Source organism: Eurytemora carolleeae, unplaced genomic scaffold (genome assembly GCF_000591075.1).
Source record: "Eurytemora carolleeae unplaced genomic scaffold, Eaff_2.0 scaffold807, whole genome shotgun sequence".
Classification (NCBI taxonomy): domain Eukaryota; kingdom Metazoa; phylum Arthropoda; class Copepoda; order Calanoida; family Temoridae; genus Eurytemora; species Eurytemora carolleeae.
The window spans coordinates 584-25,299 of NW_019397120.1; the positions used below are offsets into that span (position 1 = coordinate 584).

At 33.9% G+C, this 24,716-nt stretch overlaps 2 protein-coding genes across 7 annotated transcripts in view; one reads left to right on the forward strand and one right to left on the reverse strand.

Annotated features, from left to right (window-relative positions):
* Nucleotides 1-222: 222 nt before the first annotated feature.
* LOC111712081 (histone-lysine N-methyltransferase EZH2) overlaps nucleotides 223-24,716 on the reverse strand; it is a 58,393-nt gene continuing 33,899 nt past the window's right edge. Inside the window, exons 2-22 of one of the 6 annotated variants that reach the window (XM_023486597.1) lie at nucleotides 10,252-10,359; nucleotides 10,010-10,082; nucleotides 9,537-9,608; nucleotides 7,950-8,043; nucleotides 7,666-7,848; nucleotides 7,444-7,550; nucleotides 7,067-7,197; nucleotides 6,950-6,991; nucleotides 6,618-6,695; nucleotides 6,154-6,234; nucleotides 5,644-5,749; nucleotides 3,949-4,032; nucleotides 3,331-3,423; nucleotides 3,033-3,132; nucleotides 2,687-2,771; nucleotides 2,368-2,466; nucleotides 1,892-2,001; nucleotides 1,643-1,719; nucleotides 1,051-1,142; nucleotides 547-598; nucleotides 223-425 (exon numbers count right to left, since the gene is read on the reverse strand). In XM_023486597.1, coding sequence (XP_023342365.1) covers nucleotides 303-425; nucleotides 547-598; nucleotides 1,051-1,142; nucleotides 1,643-1,719; nucleotides 1,892-2,001; nucleotides 2,368-2,466; nucleotides 2,687-2,771; nucleotides 3,033-3,132; nucleotides 3,331-3,423; nucleotides 3,949-4,032; nucleotides 5,644-5,749; nucleotides 6,154-6,234; nucleotides 6,618-6,695; nucleotides 6,950-6,991; nucleotides 7,067-7,197; nucleotides 7,444-7,550; nucleotides 7,666-7,848; nucleotides 7,950-8,043; nucleotides 9,537-9,608; nucleotides 10,010-10,082; nucleotides 10,252-10,352 — 1,983 coding nt within the window. In that variant the 5' untranslated portion in view covers nucleotides 10,353-10,359 and the 3' untranslated portion in view covers nucleotides 223-302. Of the gene's footprint in view, nucleotides 426-546; nucleotides 599-1,050; nucleotides 1,143-1,642; nucleotides 1,720-1,891; nucleotides 2,002-2,367; nucleotides 2,467-2,686; nucleotides 2,772-3,032; nucleotides 3,133-3,330; nucleotides 3,424-3,948; nucleotides 4,033-5,643; nucleotides 5,750-6,153; nucleotides 6,235-6,617; nucleotides 6,696-6,949; nucleotides 6,992-7,066; nucleotides 7,198-7,443; nucleotides 7,551-7,665; nucleotides 7,849-7,949; nucleotides 8,044-9,536; nucleotides 9,609-10,009; nucleotides 10,083-10,251; nucleotides 10,360-10,477; nucleotides 11,080-11,183; nucleotides 11,249-11,502; nucleotides 11,583-12,069; nucleotides 12,151-12,874; nucleotides 12,943-13,095; nucleotides 13,152-13,725; nucleotides 14,711-15,092; nucleotides 15,208-15,339; nucleotides 15,402-15,853; nucleotides 15,956-17,129; nucleotides 17,231-17,700; nucleotides 17,771-18,412; nucleotides 19,645-19,716; nucleotides 19,912-20,597; nucleotides 20,757-21,098; nucleotides 21,222-21,803; nucleotides 22,007-22,311; nucleotides 22,398-22,526; nucleotides 22,727-23,027; nucleotides 23,135-23,611; nucleotides 23,955-24,059; nucleotides 24,174-24,348; nucleotides 24,680-24,716 lie in introns of those variants that run through there. The other 5 variants (XM_023486595.1, XR_002767381.1, XR_002767383.1 and 2 more) reach the window with 5 other exon arrangements.
* On the forward strand, nucleotides 8,120-8,855 carry LOC111712088 (peroxiredoxin-2). The gene has a single exon (XM_023486609.1). The coding sequence runs from the start codon at nucleotides 8,151-8,153 to the stop codon at nucleotides 8,757-8,759; it is 609 nt and encodes a 202-aa protein (XP_023342377.1). The 5' UTR covers nucleotides 8,120-8,150; the 3' UTR covers nucleotides 8,760-8,855.

Below are 24,716 nucleotides of genomic sequence, written 5' to 3' on the forward strand. Positions count from 1 at the left end.
TAAAAGAATTACTAAATTTCTGACATTTTCTGCGGCGGAAAATAGGACTATGCGTACAAAACTTATAAACAACGATCGTTCTGATTCTGATTAGACAATTTTTTAACGTGCATCATCTTTAAAATTCAGCAAGGACATTATAATAATTTATAATACTAAGTTTACTATGTCTGAATAAAAATAATGTTTAACGTCTCTAAGTTACCTTGTAATTAACCAAGATTTTGATATTGGAAAATGTATTTGACAAATTTTACAGGTTTATTGTCAAATGATTCACTGTGCAGAGATTACAAATGATTCTATATAAGATCGTGGCCGATGAAATCCTTGCCGTAGTCGAAAAAAAGCTCTGCTCCGAGTTCAATTCTTTCCTTGGCATAGATGCCAATCCTGTAATCTCCGTTTACCAGCAGGATTTTAACCTGGATTAGATAACTTAATTAGCAGAATTAATTTTTTTTTGTCCAATTCGGAAAATTAATTATGAAAATTGATGAAATCATATTGGGATAATAAAAAATAATAAAGACTGAGTACATTTACCTGACAATTTGGTTTACTGGAGTGGTTTGCAAACCTGATATTTCCACCAAACCTTAACATTTTAACTTGTATTCTCTAAGCGTGACGAGCGTAACAAATCATGGATTTGCTCACTGTCATATTTTGGACAGTGGACACTTAAATATTAAATCGGTAACATTTTTCATCTTTTATTTCTCTTTTTTATTCTCAAGAAAAATGAAGGCTTGGATTTAAATTAGCAAGGAAATACATGCATTCATTTCATTTAATAGTTCAAAAAAAGTTTAGATATTCTATAAAAAATTCAAATTTATGTTTTTAATTATAAAAAGAACCCTTATCCTTAACATTAGATTGTAAGCTTGAGTTCTAATGAATTAACTCAGTTAATAGCTGATTGCGAATTCCATAAAATATGGAGTTAATCCTATGACGATCTGCCTTTTACCAGATACCGAGATACGATAGGTTTTGCAAATTGACAAAAATGATAAAACTATTCGGTATGTAACTGTATTTTACCTTGCTGCATCAACAATATATTCTTCGTTGAGATTAAACATGTATGAACTTTTAGCCATGTCATACACCCGGCCCCTACTCTCACTTTCCTCCTGGACATTGCATGCATTAATTTGGTTAAAAGTTAATTTTTAGATCAGTTTGTCAAACACGCAATTTTTTAGTCAAAATTAGCAGTTGCAATAGAATTTATGCGATTTTTATAAAACTGAGGCTTGCATATCGACCTGGAAATCTACAATTATAACAAATTGAAGGTTGAAAATGGTCTGCTGCCCTAAGTAATGAGCGTTTTGACTAAGTAAGAATGAATCAAACAATATTCTTAGAAGTCTTAGCCTTCGCAAATAATAGTATATTCCATACAGTACCTGAGTTATCATTTGATCATATTCACTATTCAATACAGTACCTGAGTTATCATTTAATAGACCATTTTACCTATTCAGTACAGTACCTGAGTTATCATTAGATAGACCATATTCACTATTTAATACAGTACCTGAGTTATCATTTGATAGACCATATTCACTAATCAAAACAGTACCCGAGTTATCATTTGATAGACCATATTCACAAATCAAAACAGTACCTGAGTTATCATTTCTCCAACATACTCCGCAATAAAATCATTCTTTTCAGCAATCTCTCCAATAAAACAACCGAACCCTACAGAAATAACAATCAAATCAAATCACGAACTACAAGAATTTCTTAGAGGGAGTGTTCGCGCAAAATGAAAGGTATCTTGCTCCTGGATATTGGTATTATCTGGAATCTGGAGATATATCTGATATTTTTATGAAGCTTTGAATAAATTATTTCTGTTGATAAATCTAACCTGCTATATCACTGGGAGCAACAAACAACGTTTTCCCCATCATCCTCTGCAGGTAAACATTCTGACAACTATTCGTTTCAGGATTCAATTCTGGTTTCCCATCCAGACAACTAATATTAACAAGAGTCAATGTAATAGAAAATTAAGATTAAGGGCGAGAGTAAAAGTCAGAGTATATTCTTGGACAGAATCATAATTAGACAAAGTAAAGGTCAGGTTTAAAATTAGGGTCAGAGTTAAAGACAGGGTAAGAATCAGATACGGATGAAAAGCATGAGTCAACGAGCAGAAATCAGAGACAGAACTTAAGTCAGGGATAGAATAAGAATGCTGGAAAGAAGAGAACAAGCCAGGGTCAGAATCAACACAGAACTAAGGCCTTGATCACAAACGGGATCAGTTCTTGAAAAAGCGTCAGGGACAGAGAAAAGGTAAGGTCAGAATAGAATCTAAGTATTTTTATCAATATTATCTACCTGAGACATAAATCTGGATCGCACTCCCTGCTGCCAAGAAAGCAGGAACACTTGCTAGTTTTACAATTACTTTTACATCTACAACCAGGAAATCGGTGACTGAAATAGATAGTCTAAGATGGCAACGATTTTCCGAGGATTTGGGAAAAACATAAATACTTGGACCCTGTAATTGATTTGTTTACTAAATTCAGCGATTTAAAAATCCTTGACAAAATTATGTGCGGCGACTCCTAACTTACAAAGAGCAAGTAATTTTTGAAGAGAGAGGTAATGATTTTTCTAAAAAATATATACCCTGGGACGAAGATAAACTAACCTGCATGTCGGGGGACAAAGACAAAACTTTTCACAAAAATTATTATTTTCTATACAACTGCAAACTTCAGGGGCGCAGTCCAGTCCTAAAAATAAGTTTTGGATAAAATTAATTAATTAGATTACATAGATCCAGATTGTTGACTGCTATTTATTAATTTTTCCAACCTACAGTATCTATAAATAATTTATTGAATATTAATCTTTGCTATTGGTGTCTATTTGTCTTTATTTAGCATTTCTGATCACAAATTATGAGCCCTTTGACCGATTTGCCTCAAATTTTGATAGGCTGGTCGACGCATATCCCAGCAACGTTGGGTTCCCGAGCTAGTATTATTATATACCTGGATGATTGCAAGGAAAGTAAGGTCTCTTGTTCTCCTTCTTTCCCCCCTGTGTATGCTTGTAAAGCTTTGCCTGCTGGGTCTTACCAAACTTCCTCGCCTGATTCATTAAGACTATATATACCCAGACCAAGGTTAATAATTAAGAGGGAAGAGGGACGTACAAAAATCGAAAGAACACAAGAAAAGGGGGAAAATAGGATAATCAATTCTTTTACTACAAAACGATTGTATTCTATTCACGATTAACCAGTAAACAACAAAAGAGAAAAAGTCCTTGTATCCTTGAATATTTCACCTTGAGATTACGCATCTTCCTCTCTCCTCTGCTCGTTTTCCCTTCCTGGACAGAGAACTCGAACACCTGGTTGCACTTCTTAGTCGCCATTATCTAACAAAAAGTACAGTTCATTTATACATATAATGTAGCAATCTCTGTTTGTCTGTTTTTATTTGTGAACTCAGTATAACCACGGACCAGCACCAAGTTCTTAGTCTGATTTAAAAATATTTAATTCAGTGGGTTTACTATTATAATGAAAACTCTACGCAAAGCTGGGTTACCAAGGTAGTTTAACATAAAATAATTGATGATATTAAAAGTAGTTTTACTTTTTTCTGCATTAATCTATTTCTAGAATTTACTAACAAACCATTCATTTATAGAACCAAGATCTCAACTTGTATATTGGTAATCTCTTTAGCACTAATCCGTATCATATGCTGAACGACGGATTAAGTTCATTCCTGTAGAATATCTCAATCGCCGACAAAGGAGCCACGACAAATCTGTGCTCGGCCAATAAGTTGTCGCAAAAAATTGAATCAGTTGTTTTTAGACGGATTTAACTTCAAATTAAAAGTTTCCACTGAGAATTTCTTTAAAAAGTTCTAAAGAACGTTCTTGTTTTTCTACCTGAGCAATAGCGCAGAAGTTCCCCGGGAAGGAAAGAATTAGAACACGAAACAAACTCTTCTCTGCATTTGTCCAGACGTCAGTCTATCAACAATTAAATTAGTTAAGAAAATTTCAGATTAAATCAGTTGATGCAGGGGACATTAGTTCCAAAACTAACACTTGGCCCGTTTCTAACACTGAGTGTTAGAAATGGGCACAAATTGAAAGAATGGGTTTTTTGGATCCCGGCCCATATCCAGAAAAAGTCGATAATAAAAACTATAACCAAAATTTTATTGAACATGACGAGGACAACAATTCCCAATTTTAAACTTTTTTTACAAATCAAAATTATAATAGGAGTTCTTTTTACATTAAATCTCTTGACCGTTTTCAAGACAAGGTTAGGTTTCCCATTTTCGAACATATCCTTAATTTGAAACATTGTCGCGTTTTCGGGACAAAACCCACTTTCCCGTTTTTGAGTATAATCCACAATTCAAAACAAAACTCATTTTTGTAACTTACAAAATAAATCATTGAAAACAAAAATTATCTTATGAATACTAAATTAACTTCTGAATTATTTCTAGAATCTAAGTTTCCACGTTTTATCTGTTAAATTAGAGAATATGGATGATTTATTTTCAAACATTTTAAACACAGTTTCCCGCATTTCTAGTTAAATATATATTGTAAGAACAAATGATATTAATATTTTGATTTCTAAATGCTGTAATGATTTTTAAATTATAAAAAACAGTTTGTTTTTATTTTCTTTTTTGTTTATATTTTAACTTATCAAACAATCTTGTTTTGTTTCATAAGTGCGTAAATACTTGAAAATTGACATTGATATGAATTCCGGTAATTGTCTCAAAACCAGGATGCGACTTGAGCTGAAATCCGGTAATTGTCTCAAAACCAGGATATGTTCCGAAAACGCGACATGAGATGAATTCCAGTAGTTGTTTCAAAATAGGGATATGTTCGAAAATGAAATCAAGAATCATCAAAAACTAATTCGCACACCTTATTATGAGTTTAAAATTGACATTTATTGTTTCAATATATAGTTTTAGCCGTTTTTTATAAATATATGGCGTAATTTTGTTCTACTCGACTTGGATTTAAAGATAAATGCTCTTGAAAAAGATAAGTTTGCAGATTTGGCCCATTTCTAACACTCAGTGTTAGAAATGGGCCAAGTGTTAGTTTTGGAACTAATATCCCCTGTAACGGTTGGGTTGCTTAATTATATACATGTCTTATTTCATTTAACATAATCTGTTCATAATGTGGAGATTTTAGTCAACAGCTTTCAGGTTTTAAGCCCAATTTCTTAGTCTTAGAACCATATTCACACTATGGTAACGCTCTATGTTTGTAGCATGTTTAAGAAATTGGGTTTTAGCTTGGAGTTTCAAGTCCTCACTATAACATTGTTTAAATAGGTTCCATCAAACGATCAAATTTAAGCCATGTTGCCATATTAAACCACACTTATCAAGTTACAAATTGTCAATCAAGTCTTGAAAGGTGATTGATGTTTCCCAGAGGGCTTTAATATAACAAGATAAAGACTTGTAGATAGATTTAAATTTAATTTCGACAAAATTTCAAAAAATTAAAAATTATTTCAATTTCGAAATCAGACATCATTTCCATTAACTTATACACTAATATTCTACACAAAAATTTCTTCTTTCTAACCTGGGTCCCAGATGGGTTGAGAAGATTTGCAACTCTCTCCGCTCTACCCTCATCATACAGACTTGGAGATGATTTATTCCCCTTCAACTTGTTTACCATAGGGGTTCTAGAATATACATAAAAAACATAAGAAACTAGATCTGAAGCTATATAACGGGAAAGTTTAAGCTGACTCCGGAATAAGGTGAGTTAGAGCTGAAAGATGAGAGCAGAGAAGAAGAAACCACCTGTACAATGAGAATGTACATTGTACGTACAATACATACCGTATCAAGTCAGACAAATTGAATTAAACTGCCTGCTGAATCCTAATATCAAAATATTTCTTGACAATCAATTAATGATTTCTTATAATTGAAGAAGGGTCAAATTCAGAGGCATAATCAGGAGGAGGGGGAACCCCCCCCCCTGGACAAATTACTGACTACGCCCCTGGAATCAAATTGCCAGAGTTCTAATGAAACCAAAGAAGCCCACCTTTTCCTCTTTTTTAAAGAAATGAAATATTACCTTGGAGAAAGAAGAGCTGTATGTCCCGGATTGTTAAGGTAGCATCTTGAGCTGCATGGTTCAGTTGACAAAGGAACATCCCTTAAACGTTTTATCTTTATTGAAACTATTTAAATTTTTCCTTCAAGCTGATTTCACTAATTAATGGAAAACTGAAGTTCTGATTTCAAAAATATTTAAGGGAACTGCAAACGTAATTTCAAGTAATCCATAAAGAGTGGGATGTCTGATTCACCATGTTACCCTTTCAACCTTTTTCTGATCACGGATGAATGAGACATTCTCTAAAAAATTAAATACCCACAATTGTGGTTTCTATATAAAAAAGATTTTCCAATTTGTGAAAGAAATTATCATAATTAAACTCTTTCCAAATTAAAACGACAATATCTTCCTCATTGTTCCTCAATTGTAAATCGGACATGCCACTTCACGTAAAATTGGGTTAAGAACCAGTTTTTCACCTTGTGTGAGGACGTTGGATCGGAGATTCTAGAACAGGATCGTCTCTATGAAGAGGACAATCGAACAGGAAACATCTCCTGAAGATTTTAGATGATTTCAAACAAAGTACACATCGTTGATCGAACGCTGTGCAAATATTATAATTATTGAATAATTTATGTACAGGGTGTCCCACATCATATTACATCGTTTAAACCTCGTTTTAATCCTTTAAATCAGAAAATTCAAGAAGAATGAATCATTTAAAAAACTGTATAAGGCTAATTATTATTAAAATTTTCCTGCAGCAGATATGATATGGGACACTCTGTATAGTTATTAGTTATCTTACCGACAAAGAAGAGATTTGTACGAATGTAAGGTCTCCTCAGCGCTGAAAAATAATTTTTTAAAGATCAAATATTTTTACATGTCGATGATTAATATTGTCAATAACAAAACCACTGACCTTAAGTCACCAGCCTGTTCTGAGTCTATGTTGGGAGCAAAATGTTCCCGATCTGATCCTTCCCTGAGCATTTTAAACCTTGAGATTAGTTCCTGTACTGAACCCAGCTCAGGGAACTGCAATTCAACTGCCTAAAACAGGGGTTTATATCACTTTAAAACAAATTAATGAGTTCACCTATCCTTAAATTTAATTTCGACAAAAAGTTAACGCTTTTTCATATTATTTTTTTTTTATATATTTATATATCATTCTCTCATTTTATGAAAACCCCTTAAACCTTCGTTATCTAAATGCTGCGGTATCCGATAGTATCTGAATACTCCTATTATCCAGAAATTCCTTGCCTAATCTTCTTAATGAAGAACGGAAATTACCTGAAAGACGATAAGACCCGGAAGTTTGATATTCTTCTGAGATTCTGAATAGTAATCCATCTCAGCATTTGATCCGGGGTGGTGGAGAACCAAACCAGGACGAGGATCTAAACTCAGAAAGGGTTTTAATAAAAAGGAGGAAGAGGGGGGAAAGAAGAGAAAATCGCCATCGAGTAAAATATATATATATATATATATATGTATTTGTTGAGCTAAATAGACCTTCTTCTCTGTAACTGTTAACCGCCGCGATGAGCTTCATGAACACGTCGTCCGTGAGGTTGAACTTCTCCTCCTCCTCCTGGTTCACCAAGTAAACCTCCTCAACCATACTCTCGATGAAGTGTGTGTCTTTCTCAATTACTTCGTCGCCGAAATACGGAATATTTGTCGGCGTCTCTTTATCTAAAGCATAAAAAAGGTTATTGCACCCAATTTTTCCTTATTTAATAACCCTACTTTGAGAATGAGAAAAGTAAAACAAATGTTCATTATTTGTGTTATACCTGGAAGAATATTCCGTTGAATAGGAACCCAGGTACTTAGAGTAGGTATCGGACTAACTGCTGGTATCTCCAGGATTCGAATCTGATCCACCACCTAGATTTAAAATCAATATTATTTATACACTCGATGAATCAATGAACAATGTCACCTTTTCGAGTAAAGGACGGGTTCGGGTTTTAAAACTTCGCAAAATCATAAGAATGAAATCCGCGAAATTCAATTTTAAAATCAGTTTCAAAATGCTACCAGGAAGTTCAGCCGAAGATTTTACTCTTCCTTCCTTCATTAATGGAGGGACTATTGAAGAATTTACTCTGTCGTCTCACAGAGGAAAATATGTACTTATTATATTCTATCCTGTGGATTTTGGGTACGTGACACCGACCGAATTCTATCATCTGGAATCCCTGATGCCCAGATTCAAGGAATTAAATTGTGAGGTTTTGGCAATCTCTACAGAGCATTTAGACGGGATGCGAGGCTGGTGGGATGCTCCAAAATCTGATGCCGGTCTGGGTAAGATAAAGGACGTTCGCATGCTATCCGACACAAAAGGAGACGTCTGTAGAGCATACGGTGTTTACAAGCACCTTGATAATGTTGCTTTCCGGTGTACTGCTCTACTTGATACAGAGGGTAACCTTGTCAGCATTGAAAAATCTGACCTCCCTGTAGGTCTCAATATGGAAGAACAACTAAGGCATGTTCAGGCTCTCCATGAGCTAGACGCAAACAGTCAGGGGGTTGGAGTTCCAGCAGACTGGCAGCCAGGAGAACTAATTAATACAGTTGGATTTATTCAAGGCTAGGGATCAGTAACAGTAGTTTTACTTTATTCTCAATATGTATATTAAAATATGATTGAATAGCTGTTTAACGATAAATAAAAAATATCTTTTGTGTGTCCAAATTGTTTTTTAATTGTTACCATGTTGTAAGCGTACGCGGCTAACTTTTTTAGAATTATGCCCATCAAAGGTTTAAATAAAAGATTGGCTAAAATTTAAACTCATTTAACTGTGAATCGATTAAGTTTGACTTTAATAATTTTATTCTATTTAGATACTGTGAGGAATTTAATCAGTAATTTTTATCACATTCATGCTTTTCCACAGTTTAACTTTTAGTTTCTTTTTGCTTGATTATCCAGTGGCCGAATTTAAACCGCGGCTCAAATTCTTTAAATTCCATCTCTGTATACTTCGGGGCTGAAAGATCAAATTCAACCTTCAGAGCTATGAATATATTTATCGAGTTTTATACCGAAAATATAAGTCTATTTCTTTGCGGGTAACCTTGTTCAACGGATGGAATAACATAATTTCCATAAAGCCTGAGCTGAAAACTTTAGAATGGGATATCCTTAATCCCCATCGGAATCTGGAGATTAAAAACAAGAAGAGAACAAGCTTAATTTAACTTGGAGATTAAGAAAAAGAGTGGATCAAGCATTAATCCTGATATCCACTATTCGTTCCCAGCTCTGGGTACATAAAACTAAAATTGAATCAAATGATTAGTTTGTCCAAAACCTAGTTTATAAGATGTGACGATAGGAAGCAAAACGGAGAGAAAGTTAAATATACCTCTTTAGAGCCAGAAGTAAGTTTACATAATTTGGATGATCCTCCAGATTTAGGAGGTGCAGGGAACCATTCCTTTATTAAGATATTAATCAGAGATATTTAAATGTGTTGAAGTTTTATTTTAAAGGGACTGTTAACGCAATTTGAAATGTTCCTCCATCTAGAAGATGAACTTGTCCGCTTTTAGATGGTACCCTTTAAACCTTCATTTGAGCAAAAATTGCAAAGATCTTCTTGTTTTAGTGTTAAAAACTCGCGGTTTCTCTTTAAAATAACTTGCGGATTTATGTGACAGTGACGAAAAATGACGATATCTTCCTTTAGCCCGAAAAGGTGTAAAGGACTGTTTTGTATCAAGCAAGAAACTCTTTAAGTATAAAGTAACTTAAAAGAAAGTTTACAGTCCCTTTAAAAAAAAAACAGTTGTAGACTAGCTTTTGTTAATTTTGAAAGTATGTTTAAAAACCAGATACCCTGTCAAAGAGAACTGGTTTCGTGTTCAGAGTTTTCTCCTTTACCACTAAATCCAAATTCTTTCTCCACGCACTAAATATAATTAAAGATTTATTATAAGCTTAATCCCATGAACCTAACAAACACGATAATTTTGTGTCCTCACATTTTTGTTGCTTTGAAAAATAATTAAAGAATTGTCACAGAAAATGATTCTCAACCTAATGGGTTGTATTTGAAAAAAAGAAGGAAGTTTATTTACTTCCTGAGGAGATCAGTTTTTGTTTTAGGTTCCTCGGTTAGTTTATTCAGCTCTATCTCAACCCTTTTCTTCCATACTATCTCAGGAACATTTTCATCCATTTTATTTCTGTAAAAAAAATATATTTGTAATAAAAATGCAAAAATAAAGAGAATAAGATTACAAAAGACATGATTTTTGCTAAAGAAATGAAGATTTTTCAAAATATGCATCAATAAATTTTGCGTTACAAACTGGAATTTATTATTGGTACAAATGGTACAGCTTACAATTACTTGATATTTAAAAATTGGTTTACATAACAATATTTCTCCCCACTCTACCCGGGACTGATTTTACAGATTCAGAGCTAGGATTGGGACGAGCTGACCTGTTCTGACTCTTGTTGGACCTTGGAGAATCGCCAAAAAAAGCCAATCTTGCTCTTTCATTCTTTTCCTTCATTCTCTGATCCCAGAGTTCTTCAGGGGTTGGAACTTTCTGCGGATATACTGTCGATTTAACCAGGGGTCCCGTCTTTCTGATTATCTGAATATTTTCGTCCGGATAATTACCAGGACCAGCTCTAGATCTAGGTTTCTCTTGAATAGCTGAAAATCCTGATTTGGTTTTCTGGCAGACAGTTGAAGGACATGAGCTAGGGTTCTTTTCGACAGTTGGGGGACCGGAGCTGGATTTCTGTGAGACAATTGGCGTACAGGATCCCGATTTATCCAGAATAGTTGAGGTAGTAGATCTTGCTTTTATTAGAAAAGACGGGGAGTTGGAGCTTTTCTTCTCGGATCCTACTTCAGGTTTCGTTTTGTTAAGATTTGGCAAGCAATATTCCTGGATTTCAGCACATTTTAAGAATTTTACAACGAAAAATTTAAATATTACGGTAATAATTTTTCTAATTCAAGCTCAAAGTATGGTAGATAAAATGTCTTTTCCTTGAGGTGGTTCAGCCCGGTTTTACAGCTAGGACAGGCAGTGAAATCATGCAGATAGGTCACATCTAAACCAAAAAGATTTAAATTTAATTGTTATATCATTACTAGACAAATATTTGTTTACATTTAGGGTAAAAATATGAAAGATAAATTTTTTACATTCATTTTTTACAATCGTTAAAATTAACGATAAAAACTCTTAATTGTTTTCGCACTTGGAGAAAACTTTTCTTACACAATAGGGAAGTATGAATTGAGAGGCACAGGGAGATGATTTTAAAAGAAAAATACTATTTCACTGTTTATAATGAAAGCTTACTTGAGTGTAGATAGCACACTTTTCTTATTCGACCTTCAACAGCAAATCCACAAAGTCCACAGTGTATCATTCTGATCGATCTAACCAAAATTATATTAAGAAGGAAATTCCATTAAACTAATCATTCATCTTAAAGGTATTACCGGCGTTATCTTATAATAGCGAGGGTCAAGTTTTACTATACAATATCCTTAAAGGTATTGCCGGCGTTATCTTATACTACCGAGGGTCAAGTTTTACTATACAATATCCTTAAAGGTATTACCGGCGTTATCTTATACTACCGAGGGTCTACTAAAATATTCTTGTCAATAAACAAACTAATATGGATCGTCGGTTGTCAAAATGAAATGGTAAAACCCATTCAGTATTAAACCAAATTTATTTAAGAGTTCGGAGTTTATCAAAAAAAGAGAGATTGTTGAACTATCCACGACTTGCATTGCTACTTTTATTAAAATTAAGTTTAAGTTCTATTTATTTTAATTATCTCGATTTTAATTAGCATTAAATGATCAAAATAAAACCGAATTTTTTATACACAAATTATAATTAATCTAATTCCACCTGTTGCAAGAGCAGTCACTTATCTGTGTGCTGTCCTGCGCTATAGGATCTTCAAACTGACCGGGCACACACAGTGGTTTCCTTTAAAAGCATAAAAATCCTTAACAGACGAAGAATATTATAATAAGGAGGTCCAAAGATGATTTTAGAGAAAATATATATCCTGCAGAGCGAAACAGAAGAACCCAACGATTCTTTATTTGTACGGTAATCTCTTCAAATATGTATGAAATAATTTCAAAGATGTTATATTCAAAGAAAGGATAAGTCAAGGATGTAATGCAAGGAAAGTCATTTCAGAGGTGTACGCATCTTTGTACTGCAGTGTACTGTCTCTGGGCGGTAATGTAAACACAAGACGGATGTCGAAGCCTGGCATGGGATCCATCTTTCACATAAATAATCAATGAAATATTCTGGTCATAGGAAAATATTATGTGAATTATCAAAATTATCAAAATTATCAAAATTTAATGCTTTTAACCTCCTCGGATACTAAACGAACAATTATGCATCTATTATTGTTTACAAATTCCGCCCAGAGAGAACTGGTTTCAACATGTACGCAGAGTGTACGCAACTGCAATTAACTTTCCTTGCATTACATTCTTGGGATAAGTAATGCATTTATCAAATTAGCTCAGCTCAGTGTACATTTCAAGTGCTAAATCATGATCTTAATCATGATCTTAATTTTGAACAGATAAACGGAACTTTCAAGACTAGCCGTCGAAATTCAACAGATGTTAATCGGTTATTTACTTTTCAAATAGTGTTTAAACAAAACGGTATGAATATGTCCAACCTTGCTTTTGGAACTGGTTCCCCTTTCATGTATATCTTTCTCCAGACTGCTGGTATCTTTAGGGCATCCTTGACAATGGTTGAGTTAGTCAAATTCAATGCTATTAATCAGAGTACCCCCCCCCCCCCATTCTAAAAAATGAGTTAATGAAATGGTGTTGACAAATTAAAAATACTTATCTATGTTTTATCATGAATAAATGAATGAATAAGAAGAATTACCGCTAGACTCAAGTTCTCCGGGATATTCTTCAGTGACGGTTCAAACTCATCCTCATCTATTCAATTCAAATCAAATCATATTAGCAGGGATTGATTAAGGCTCCTAAATGTAGGTTTGAGTTTCAAGTTTTGCCCCCATCCGGTGTTTTCAGCCCAATCTCTATAATCGTCTAACGAATACTGTTTATGTGAGAGGAAACCCGAATTAATGTCATGTTAAGTAGTGCTTTAGCAGGTAAAGATCACAGCACACGACCAAATTTGAGTCATGTTGCCACTATAGCATACCCAATGATTGTTGACTTAGTGGACTTAGATTTGATTTTATATCTTGCACGGTCTACCGAGCATTAACTTTAGTCTAGTTGGTATCTAGTTTATCTTGTACTTGAAACATTCTATTCATTAGCTCTTTAGCTTTTAAATTATAATTTTGGATTTGTTCGCTAATAAATATTCCATTAATTATTAGATTATCCATTATCCATTATCATTATCATTAACATTATAACAAATCAAGTCAAGTTAAAAGAACTAGGGGCAAATCTCCCAAACACACACACCTTCTCCATTCTAGTCTAATTTAATTAATAAATGTTTTTACTCTGCTTTAAATAATAGAAAGTTCACCTGATTCTGGCTCTAGCTGGCCTGAGGATTGGCAGAGAGGAACAACCGGATAAGGTTCAGTCTTCTTTAGATCGTAGTTGGAAACAGGATTTCTACTCTCATTGGACCCAGAGTCCCCAGAGGCTGCCTCGAAGCTGGGTTCAATTTTTAGTCCTAGTTTAGGGCTTGAATCGGAGAACAATCCAGAGTTGTCGTTGAGATCAGTATTGGGTTTAATATTATGCATGGAGTTAGAATTGGTATCAGATTTAACTCGAGGCATGGAACTGGGCTCAGATGAGGACCCAGATAAAGAGGTGAACTTGGGATCAGTTTTACTCCAAAGAGTTGGATTCGAGTCGGGATTAGGAATAACTCTAGCCTTGTAGTTAGAATATGGGTCAACATTTGATCCATTTTCAAATATACCGATTGGTTTCGCTTTGAGTTTTGGAATGACACTAGCCTTATGGTTCGAATATGAGTCCATTTGTGATCCATTTTCTGTGGCAGTATCTAACTTGGCATCATATAAAAACCCTGAATCATTGGATTCAGTTTTCTTTCTAGATTGGACAAGATTTATATTGATCTTTGGCGTAGCGTTACAATCCTCATCCTCATCCGACCAACCACTATCTTCATCCACGGTAACTTCATCTTTACTCTTTTCAGTAAATGCCTTTGTCAATTCCTTGACCTTCTCCACAACTATATCATTTCCTTTATTCTCCATCTCTTCCTTCTCCTTTTCACTGTGGTTCCTTGTCTCATCATTCTTGATAACTTTCTCCCTCCCCGATGTAACCCAAGCATTGTACTTGTTAAAACAATCTGGAGATACAAGATATATCCTAGATTTAATGCTATATCCTCCTCCTTTTTTAGCTCCGATGGGTTCTGGAAGCTTGGACGGAACTGATGATATCTCCGGGTTCGGGAGTGATCCAATCCTACCGCTCTGGGTGGACGGAAGAACTGATCGTGGCAGATTCCCTTCATTACTCTGGTAGTAATAAAAATATTAGTTTTCTGTTAATCCTGTTAATGTTTACAAATTCGGCGCCAAATATCAGCTGTTTTTTTCATTATTTTAATCCCTAGCGCAACTCCGCTGATTTGAAAACCGGTAAAACCAAGGGTCTTCATTTGAAAATCAGACGACCTCTGGTTTCCTTCCAACCCCCACCACATCTTTAAATTATGATTTTGGAGTGAAGTTGGAATTAATTATGAATTAAATTAGGTTTACTTCACGTAAACTCCTTAAATTTCATATGATTATTTTAAAAGCAATATTACTGAAAAATTGTACGAACGAAATTCCCCAAAAATTGTGTAGTTGTATTATTACATTTCAACAAAGACTCACGACTTAAGTGGCACACCTTGATTGCACAGTTCTGCTCCGGTACAACTGTACTGTTCTGTTTAGTACGGGACTTGTATATTTCTTCCAATTTCCGACTAGTTAAAGATTTACCCTTCTCAGCGAGTTTAATTCTAAATAAAAAATAAGATTAAAATATTCAACTGAAATCATAGGCTTAGCATTTCAAATACATTAACATCCCTAAAAAAATTATAAAGGAAAAAAATCATCTTTTAATTTAATTTAAATAATTTTAGGTAAACCTGTGTAAGTTCCTGATGAGACTCAATGTTATTAGATTCAAATCCTTCAAGTTTGTTTCAGCCTAAAATAAAATAAAATAAAATAAAATAAAAAAATAAATGTTCAAAAGATTTGCCAATGTAATCTTAAGAGACTATATTTCTCAACAGAACTGTCAATTTATCAAAGAAGACCTAGAAAATCTGTAAGGATAAGAATATTTAACATAAAATTTAAGAACTAACCCTCTACATAAAAAGATTCCTTAAGTCTATAATAATCAAACATAGTTATTATTTTAGCTTGATTTTTTTTGTCTACAAAATTCAAACTTAAAAAATCTCTTTGACTTTGACTTAAGAAAGTGATAAAAAATGTTATCCTATCCCCCTCCAGGATTAAAGGTAGCGACCGCCCGAAATTCAAGTATCTTTAGAACATTTTTATGCTTCACAAAATGACCTACTCGGATTTATTTCAGTCGGTGATTTTTTGTCCTCAAGTTTTTCAAAAATATTTCGTTAAATTTCTAACCGAGTTATTGTTGATCCAGAAATGCTCTGTTATTCCCATCCTGTCCATCTGGATCTTCAAGCACTCTTTCCCCAGGTTGTACACCTCCATGCACGTCAACTCCTGAACCAACTCTTTATAGTAGATTGTTTGATAGACAAATGAAAACGGTTCAAGGGTAGAAATTACTGAACGAAATTCTGGATTCAAAACAATCTAATCTGCTCTCATAGGTACCCAGTGAAGGCTGGTATCAGAGATGTACGCTCAACGTTTATCATGCAGAAAGTTCCAGAAGTCATAACAATTATATTTTCCAGCTTATTGAATACATGGAGACTACAAGCTTTAAAATGAGAAAATGTAATCCCCCCCTCCCCTATCTGTGTTACAAGGCCATGAGAAATTTCCTATCTTGGCCATTCCTTGTAATCTGTGCAATAAGGGATGTAGCAAGTTTAAGCTTCTTTTCTAAGAGAGATTAAAAGTACACAGATTATAACCTTAATAAATCAGGACTCAGAGGAGGATGGCACTGATTTTTTGCACGAGCAAAATTAATTTACTAATTGTTTTTTAAATAATTAAATGAATCCATTGTTTGATTAACCATAGCTATTATATTTTTTAATAATAATTCATATACTAAACGCATATGATCAGTGGCGCAGCTAGCACTTATGTGAGGGGGGGGGCAAAATAAGATATTTTGAGGGACTGGAGTGGGGGGTTCAGGGGTGCTAGCCCCCCTTTCGAAAAATTAAAAAAAAAACGCTGTAATTTCAGGATTTGAAATAAAAAAGCATTTTTAAGGGTTGGGCATGTGCTTAATAATATACCAAATTCTTATAATATCCAGTGAACGACATTATTAAATTAAACATATTCCTTTTAAAGGGTTATTAAAACTACTAGAAAGTATCCTAGGGTTCCTGATGAGTATTTTAAAGGTTTACTAAAACTACTAGAAAGTATCCTAGGGTTCCTGAGTATTTTAAAGGTTTACTAAAACTCTAGAAAGTATTTTATGGTTTCTGATGAGTATTTTAAAGGTTTACTAAAACTACTAGAAAGTATTCTATGGTTCCTGATGAGTATTTTAAAGGTTTACTAAAACTCTAGAAAGTATTTTATGGTTTCTGATGAGTATTTTAAAGGTTTACTAAAACTACTAGAAATTATCCTATGGTTCCTGATGAATATTTATAGGTTTATTAAAACTACTATAAAGTATCCTAGGGTTCCTGATGAGTATTTTAAAGGTTTACTAAAACTACTAGAAAGTATCCTATGGTTCCTGATGAGTATAGTTTCTCGATGTGTAGTATTCCTGAAACACTGGGTTTCTAAGAATATCCCGGGCATCTTCTTCAATAGCAGAATATATCTTCTCCCGTCCTGGATATAGCAAACAAAACGTACGAGTCATTTCAACTACAATAAACAAACTAAAAACTTCCTTATATAAATCAATAGAATTACGAAATCAAAATAAAGCTTTACCCCAAAAACTCGATAACAGTAAAGTATTAAACCCTTAAAAAAATTTTGGGAGTATTTACTTCAAATCAAATCCTCCTGGGAAATAAACATTTCATTGTTAAGAGCAGTAAAACCTGCATAAGCAGGTTTATGGATTGGCGGAATTTTGTGAAAATTGTTGCGTACTAACAGTTTTTTTTTTACAAAGGATTGATTATTTATGACCATCGGGTCAGTAACTACGCCCTTGGACTACGCTCTCGGGTAAGTTATCAACTTTTAAGAAAGAAAAATAAGAATATTTTGAATATTGTTTCTCAGACTAAGAGTCTAAGGTTCAAAGGGTATCGTTAATCACACTCTAGATTCCTTGAACTATTGCTGACCTGACACAGTTCTCTCTTCAACTCTCAGCAAACCTTCCAAATTATCTAGAGACATTTTTCATCCAGGATTCTTAAACAGATTTCAAACTCATCCACTTTTTTTAAATCAACAAATATTGAAGTATAATTGTTATAGGTTATTAGGGCCATTCCAATACTAAAGCGACAGCCTCCAGAAATGACCATCTCCGATTTGATCATTTGGCTAAAATGGGGCGACCTGTGATCAAAAACTTGAACATTTGAGAAAAAAATTTATTTGGTAAATTCTGTGTTTTGTTTTTAACAAAAAGTTCAAATTTTTAAATTTACTTAAAATTAACATAACTAAACGTAATAAAAAAAATAAAATAGGTTTTTTTCGAACATTAAGTTGTGTATAAAATTTCAGCCAAATCGGAAATGGTCACTTCCATAATTTTCAAAAAATGTTGCTTTTGTTTTGGAATTACCCATGAATACACATGCTTACAAATCACAATGAATATTTTTATCTCATAGAAAATTTCTATAATCGTGTTCAACAAGACTTTTAAAAGAGAATGATTGAAAATTTTTGAAACATTTTCAGATCAAATATTTAAAACAGCAGAAATATAAATACCTTATAAATTATGTATGAATTACTCTCTAGAATATAAGGGTTTGGAAGAAAGAAGAATTATTAACAGAACAAGATAAACATGACAATATATGTATTTGAAAGAATAAAATTGATAAATGCCTTATTTAATAAATATTAACAATCAAAATGTTATCATAATTCAACAAATAGATTCCAGGCTCAAACTCCCACATGCGTTTTAGGGCAACAAATATTGTAAACTGTACAGTGTTCAGAGTACGAGTATGAGTACACGATTGTAAATACCAGGTGTGATGTATACTGTACAGAAACAGGGAGTCATTTTTGTACACTGTTCACTATGCAGTACGTACACTGTACACTGTACTGTACATCGGGCGTCAGCTGTAAGATGTCAAGGCGAGATCTTTTAAAACAGCAACAATTTCCAAGCTTCAAGTGCTTTAATAAATACGCTTTAAATTTAATAATCCTTCGCTTTAAAAATGACTCTGCAGTCTGCAACACAGAGATACCACAACTTTAAACCAACAATTTTAGTAACAATGGCGGAGAATTAGAACAAAAGTATCTAACCATTTTATGCATTTCTATTTTTACTTTATTCATTAGCTGCTAAGCAAGGTTATTCATAAAACAACGAAAATATTTCCATCGAAGTTACTTTGATAATTAATGGTTTAAAGATTGCTGCCACGGTTCATTGATGGTACTCTGTTACAATTCAAGAGTGGGAAGAATTAAAGTTTACAGTCCTTGCTTTGAAAAACTGTTATGCAACATAAAAAATGTTTTCAGAGTCGGTTCTTATTTTTAAAAAAAACGTCAAGGGAAATATTGAAAACGTAACCGGGGACGAGTAAATTAAAATTATCAAAAACAATAGTTTTTATAAATATGAATTATTTGTCAAAATTCGCTGGTTTGGTTTGTCTGAGCATGAGCAACTGAAAAATAAAAAATAAACTCATCTGATGTAAAACTTGGAAAAATTATCAGATTTTATAAAATAAATTTGTTAAAAAGTTTTTATCTGAAAGTAGCCCAAAACCGCCATTAGGCCACGGCACATCATTTGATCATGAGTCAATACACTCAATTTAATTTCTGATTTAAAAATTTTATTTTATGTTGAATTGTGCTACGGATCCAGGGATTCAGAGAGTGAAGATTATCTCCTACGGTTCTGCCTGGAGGATCCAGGAACCGGTTCTTCGTCTTTTTCTCGCGTTTTCCGTGTACTCCGGCTTGGTGCATCGTCGTCCAAACTTTTATTATGTTTTCCTTTCAAATCCTTAAGTTTACTACCATTTTCTGATACGTTCATGGTGCCTTCCAAATCGAAAGATACAAGATCCCTAAATTTAAAATTTGACTAGAAACAAATTCGGCAAAATAAAAAAATCTTTAAAAATAATGTAATAATTAACCTGTTAAGAGTTAGAGCGTGGCAAAACCGGTTATCGAAAGCTATGCTTGCGATTACAACCGCCTCAATCTCCCTGGCTTTCCCGTGGGCCTGGTCTAGCTTACTGGTTACGAGATGAACCTTTTGCGTCATAGAGTGTACGCCCTGCGTCACTGTACCAGGACGCAGACCTTTATCCAGCTTCTTCTGAATTCCGCTAAAATAAAGGAGATTGTGTTTGGGGTTAAAAATGAAATAAGAATGGAACAAAAACAAAAACTATTTATGAAAAAGAAACTATTGACATTGACTTACAGTGATATTCTAAATATACTGGAATAGAGTAATTTTATTGATGACTTTAAAGGTGCCTTTGACTTCAGAAATAGTTTGAGGCTTTAAACAATGGTAACCTGAATTTAGCAATATTTTTTCATGAAAAAATAATATCAGAAAAGTCATGCGATTTCCAAAATGTGGTCTGCCATTTGTGTGCTTTTATGATATGAATGATTTCGTTCAGAATGTGTCATGGTTTTATTTAATAAATTGAGATTCAAAAAATTCCTAATATCTATGAGATTTGTGAGAGCAAAAAAAGGGCAGACCCCACTTTGGAAATGACAAGATTAGGGCTGTTATTTTTTTTTTTTATTAACGATAATTGCTAAAATCAGGATACCTATAATGAATGACGCAAGATAATTCAAAGAAGACTTTGAAGTAATCAATGAATTTATATTATTCCAGGTTAGTAAGAATATCACTGTACTATCCTAGAAGAGGGAAATAACTGAAAAATTGGCGTTAAATAGCAAATTTATTTTTTATTTTATCTATTTCCTCTGAACGCAAAAACATATTTGTTTACTACTGAATTAAGTTAATTAGTACTGATTGAACCTGGTGTACTGGTTTAGAGCTCTAACTCTCTTCTGTAGTTCTCCAAACTGTCTTCTCAGCTCCTGGGATGGATTATCATCCAACCTTGTCTCTCGTCCGTCCGCGTCTATACTCGTGATCCTCAGTGTTCGAATATGTTTCAGATCTATTTCACTACTCCTGGATTAAAAAAACATTATGAGAAGAACATAAAGAAACATGGAGGTACAAAATGAGAAAGAAATAACAGAAACTAAAATTTCAATCGCCACCAACACAAAAAGAACCTATGTCTATGAAAAAGTACCTTTGTCTAAGAGGAAGTATAACGTTGCCTATCAAAAAGTACCTTTGCCTATAGGAAAGAACCTATGCCTATGAAAAAGTACATATGCCCATGAAAAAGTACCTATACATATGAGAAAGTACATATGCCTATAAAAAAAAGTACCTATACCTAGTATTAACAAATCAAAACAAATCACAATTACTTACATATTTACAAAAGGAGAGAGAAATTACCTTGCTGAAAGAATGAGATCGTAGAAAGTAACATAATTTCTGAATTTGATTCCTATTCTCTGTTTACCAAGGAGGCCAGGCTGATGCAAGGCTAGTTTAAGCTGACCGTCAAACTGAAGATGTCTACAAAAACAATTAATTAACAATCAGCCATTTATTTTAGCGGTTTAAGTGACTGTAAGCGTAATTTCAAGTGACCCTCTTTGCAAAGATGGCGATGTCCGATTTACAATGGTACCCTTGAAACCTTTATCTGATCAATAATATGGAAGATAGGGGCGGACATAAGGATTCTGTAGGGGGGGGGAATATTTTTAATTTGGCCCGCAAAGCGCGCCAAATTTTTTTTAGCCCCCCTAGAAATTTTTTTATCCCCCCCTANCCCTTATGTCCGCCACTGATGGAAGATATAGTCGTTTTCTAAGTTTCAAAGTATTTAATCAGATATTTCCCGTTGTTTTCCTGTAGTAGAAATGCGCAAGTCACTTTTGAGGAGAGAACCACAGTGGAAAAAATTACGTGAACAGAACATAAACTATGATATCTAATTAATACTTGATGACACAAAGCTTGTAAGCATTAAAGATACTCTTGTGAATCGGACATAGACATCTTTGCGTGTTATCCTATGTTATTGCATGTCATGTCATCTCATGTCATGGTATGTAATGTCAGAAAAATATTAGGATCATTCTAGAGTAAAACCTGTGAAAGATTGTAGTTCCACTGACTAGATGGATAACTATAAGCTGTCCTGTAGAGAGTAGTATAGAGCATGTATCCGTGTGTATCCGATCTATCATTAAACTGACAACACTGTACTGACAGAGTCCACCTTCACAACCACCAGCTCCACCTCCTACTCTACCTGGGCTCTTCAGTTGGAGCTTATGAACCAACCTTTCCTCCTAGATACAGGGGAATCAATTAAATAACATGCATCCTATCAGCTTTATAAAATAAGGCCTGCTTCTTTTTCCTCTTTAATATAGTTGCAGAAATTTTAAATTTGTTTAATCAATGAGGACTTAAAAGCTATTATCCCTGAAAGTTTTGAATTTAGATCAAGATAAGCCACAGTTCATAGTGGTCTTGATGTAAATAAGAACAAAAATTGTAAATTTGTAAATGAAGTAAAGAATCTTGGACATTAAATCGAATGTTTTCTTCTAAATTACAAATTTTCAATTTATCGATTTTATTTGACCTTTACCTGAAGATTTACTACACCTAGAACAGCACTCCCCTCACAGCCTCCTACAACCACTACAGCATGGTCGTCGTTAAAGTCAGACAGGCCTAAAACATAAAAAGATTTTCCTAAAAAAAATCTAAAAATATCGAAGATCACTTAAAACTGTTTTGTTACCAAATGATAAATTATGATTTTCAGATGATTTTGAAAAAAAAATCAAATTCACAAACTACCTTTCTTTTGAATGCACTGATTGAAGAACCTTCCCTCCTTGATTGGAACCGGATTGAACCGGAGACTGCAGAGCGGAGTAGACCCAACCTCTCCCTGCTCCGACAGAGAGTAGAACTGTAGTTCTCCGATATGATAATGAGGGTTTCCCAAGGGTTCGGTGTTCATGGCAACCATTATTGCTCGTCTGTGTAAAACACCCCTGTAAATAATACATTTAGAATAGTAAAATAATTTAGATATATTAAGATATTAGCTTCAATATTAAAAGCTGTTAGGATAGAAATTTTGAGATATTTTTATAGATAGTCTATATTTAAGATGTTAAGAGATTAAATAGCTAGACATTACAAATGAAATTTAAAGATAAAATTTCCGATATTCTTAAATATTTGCGTAGATATTCAGATATAATGTCTTACATGTTTGGGTTAAAAATGCCTTTAATTTCTGCTGTTTGGTACTTTAAACAGGGCTATATAATATATATTTTTGAAAATTACCGGATAGTTATATAATCTCGAACTACAATATCACAAACACTCCCAGATTCAGTTTCTCCGGGTTTACACAGAACTAGAAACTTGGATTCTTCCTGACCTAACCGATTCTAAATAATCACAATTTCAAAATAATTTAATCTAATAATTGTTTTTGATATGAACAGCATTTTATTCAAACTAACAATGTTTGAGGTTTTGATGGAGGTTTCGCTCTTGAAGTATATATTGCTTTACAAAAAAGTTTATTATTTTCCCCCTATTTAGTATGTACTTATAATTTGTTTTTGCTATTTTATCTGATTTGCAGAAAAGTGTTTGAGAGATGGGACGAAAGATGTTAATCAATGCTCATAAATCGTTTAAGTAAATACTAGCTGAACAGCCCGGCGTTGCCCGTGGAAAAAAAATGTTGAAAAAAATTCTTTAAAAATTTTTTAAAAAGTTCAAATTTTTTTAGCCTGTAACACCCCCCGGCCACCCATGAGTGCCTACAAAAAATTTTAGCCCAATCGGTCCAGCCGTTTGGCCGGCTATAGGCAACATAGATAAAGTGAAAATTCATCGAATGAAAAAAGGATACTTACAATCTCTAGACTGAGTAGTCCTGGGTAAGAGAGAAGGAATACACCCAGCTCCTCAACTATCCTCAATATATCAGGTTTAGCCGGCATACTGTCTAACCGGCGCACCCGCCTCCTGCTGCTCCGGTCAAATATATCAATAATATCAATCTCATAATTCTCCTTGCTCTTGCAGATGGTTCCGTAGAAGGCGGCGAAATATCTGCCCGAGGTCATGATCTGGCAAAGAACGTGGTTCTCCAAGGTTTGCCCGAATACCTTGTCAGACCTGATAACTGTTGGGGCGTTAGTGTTCAGCCAGGCATAGTCCACCCTCAGTTTCAGGTTTTCCAACAGTTTCTTGCAACTAGGGAAAAATCAACTATTTTTCAAAAACAATAATTATTTTTTTAAAGCTTCATTGTACTAAAAAAGAAACATTCTTAATGTACTTGATGACCATATCTCTTACCTTTTATGATCTAAGTCTAGTCTATTCTCCATTTTAGTTGAATAGCTGGGAGGAAGGAGTTTACGGAGTCCGGGTTCAAACTCAAGTTTGTGTAAAAGTATCTTTCTCCAGATCCTTTAACAGAGACGCAAAGTTTTAAAATGAATATTTTGAGTTGACATTAAATTATTTATGCGGAGCGTTTAATAATTGTCGAAAAATTTTCAATGATGGGACAGGGGGGGGGGATAATTTAAGGAATAGATTCGGAAAAATCATATTTTTCATCTCCTGTAGCGTGTGGAATTACCTGGCATTGACTAGAACTCGCTGTAGATGTTTGCAGGTTATCTCCAGGTTAGATATAGATGATACAGGTAATCTAACCAGGATTAGGCAGATCAATTCCTCAGGGAGATCCAAAAGGGTTCGGTAGGATGTTGCTCCTGGTACTTCGGAGACTGGTGTGCTGCAAGGAATACCTAGAGAAACTGGAAACCCCGCAACATCCTCAGGAATTTCTAAAGTTTTTTCTGTGAGGGAGGAATCAAGGTTTGTGATTTCCGAATATTTGGATTTTTTACTCTGAACTGAAAGTTCCGGAACCCCTTTCCGTTTAAATTTTGCTTTCGGCATTCTATCTGAAATATGAATTCAGATGTTATTGAGTAGAAATAT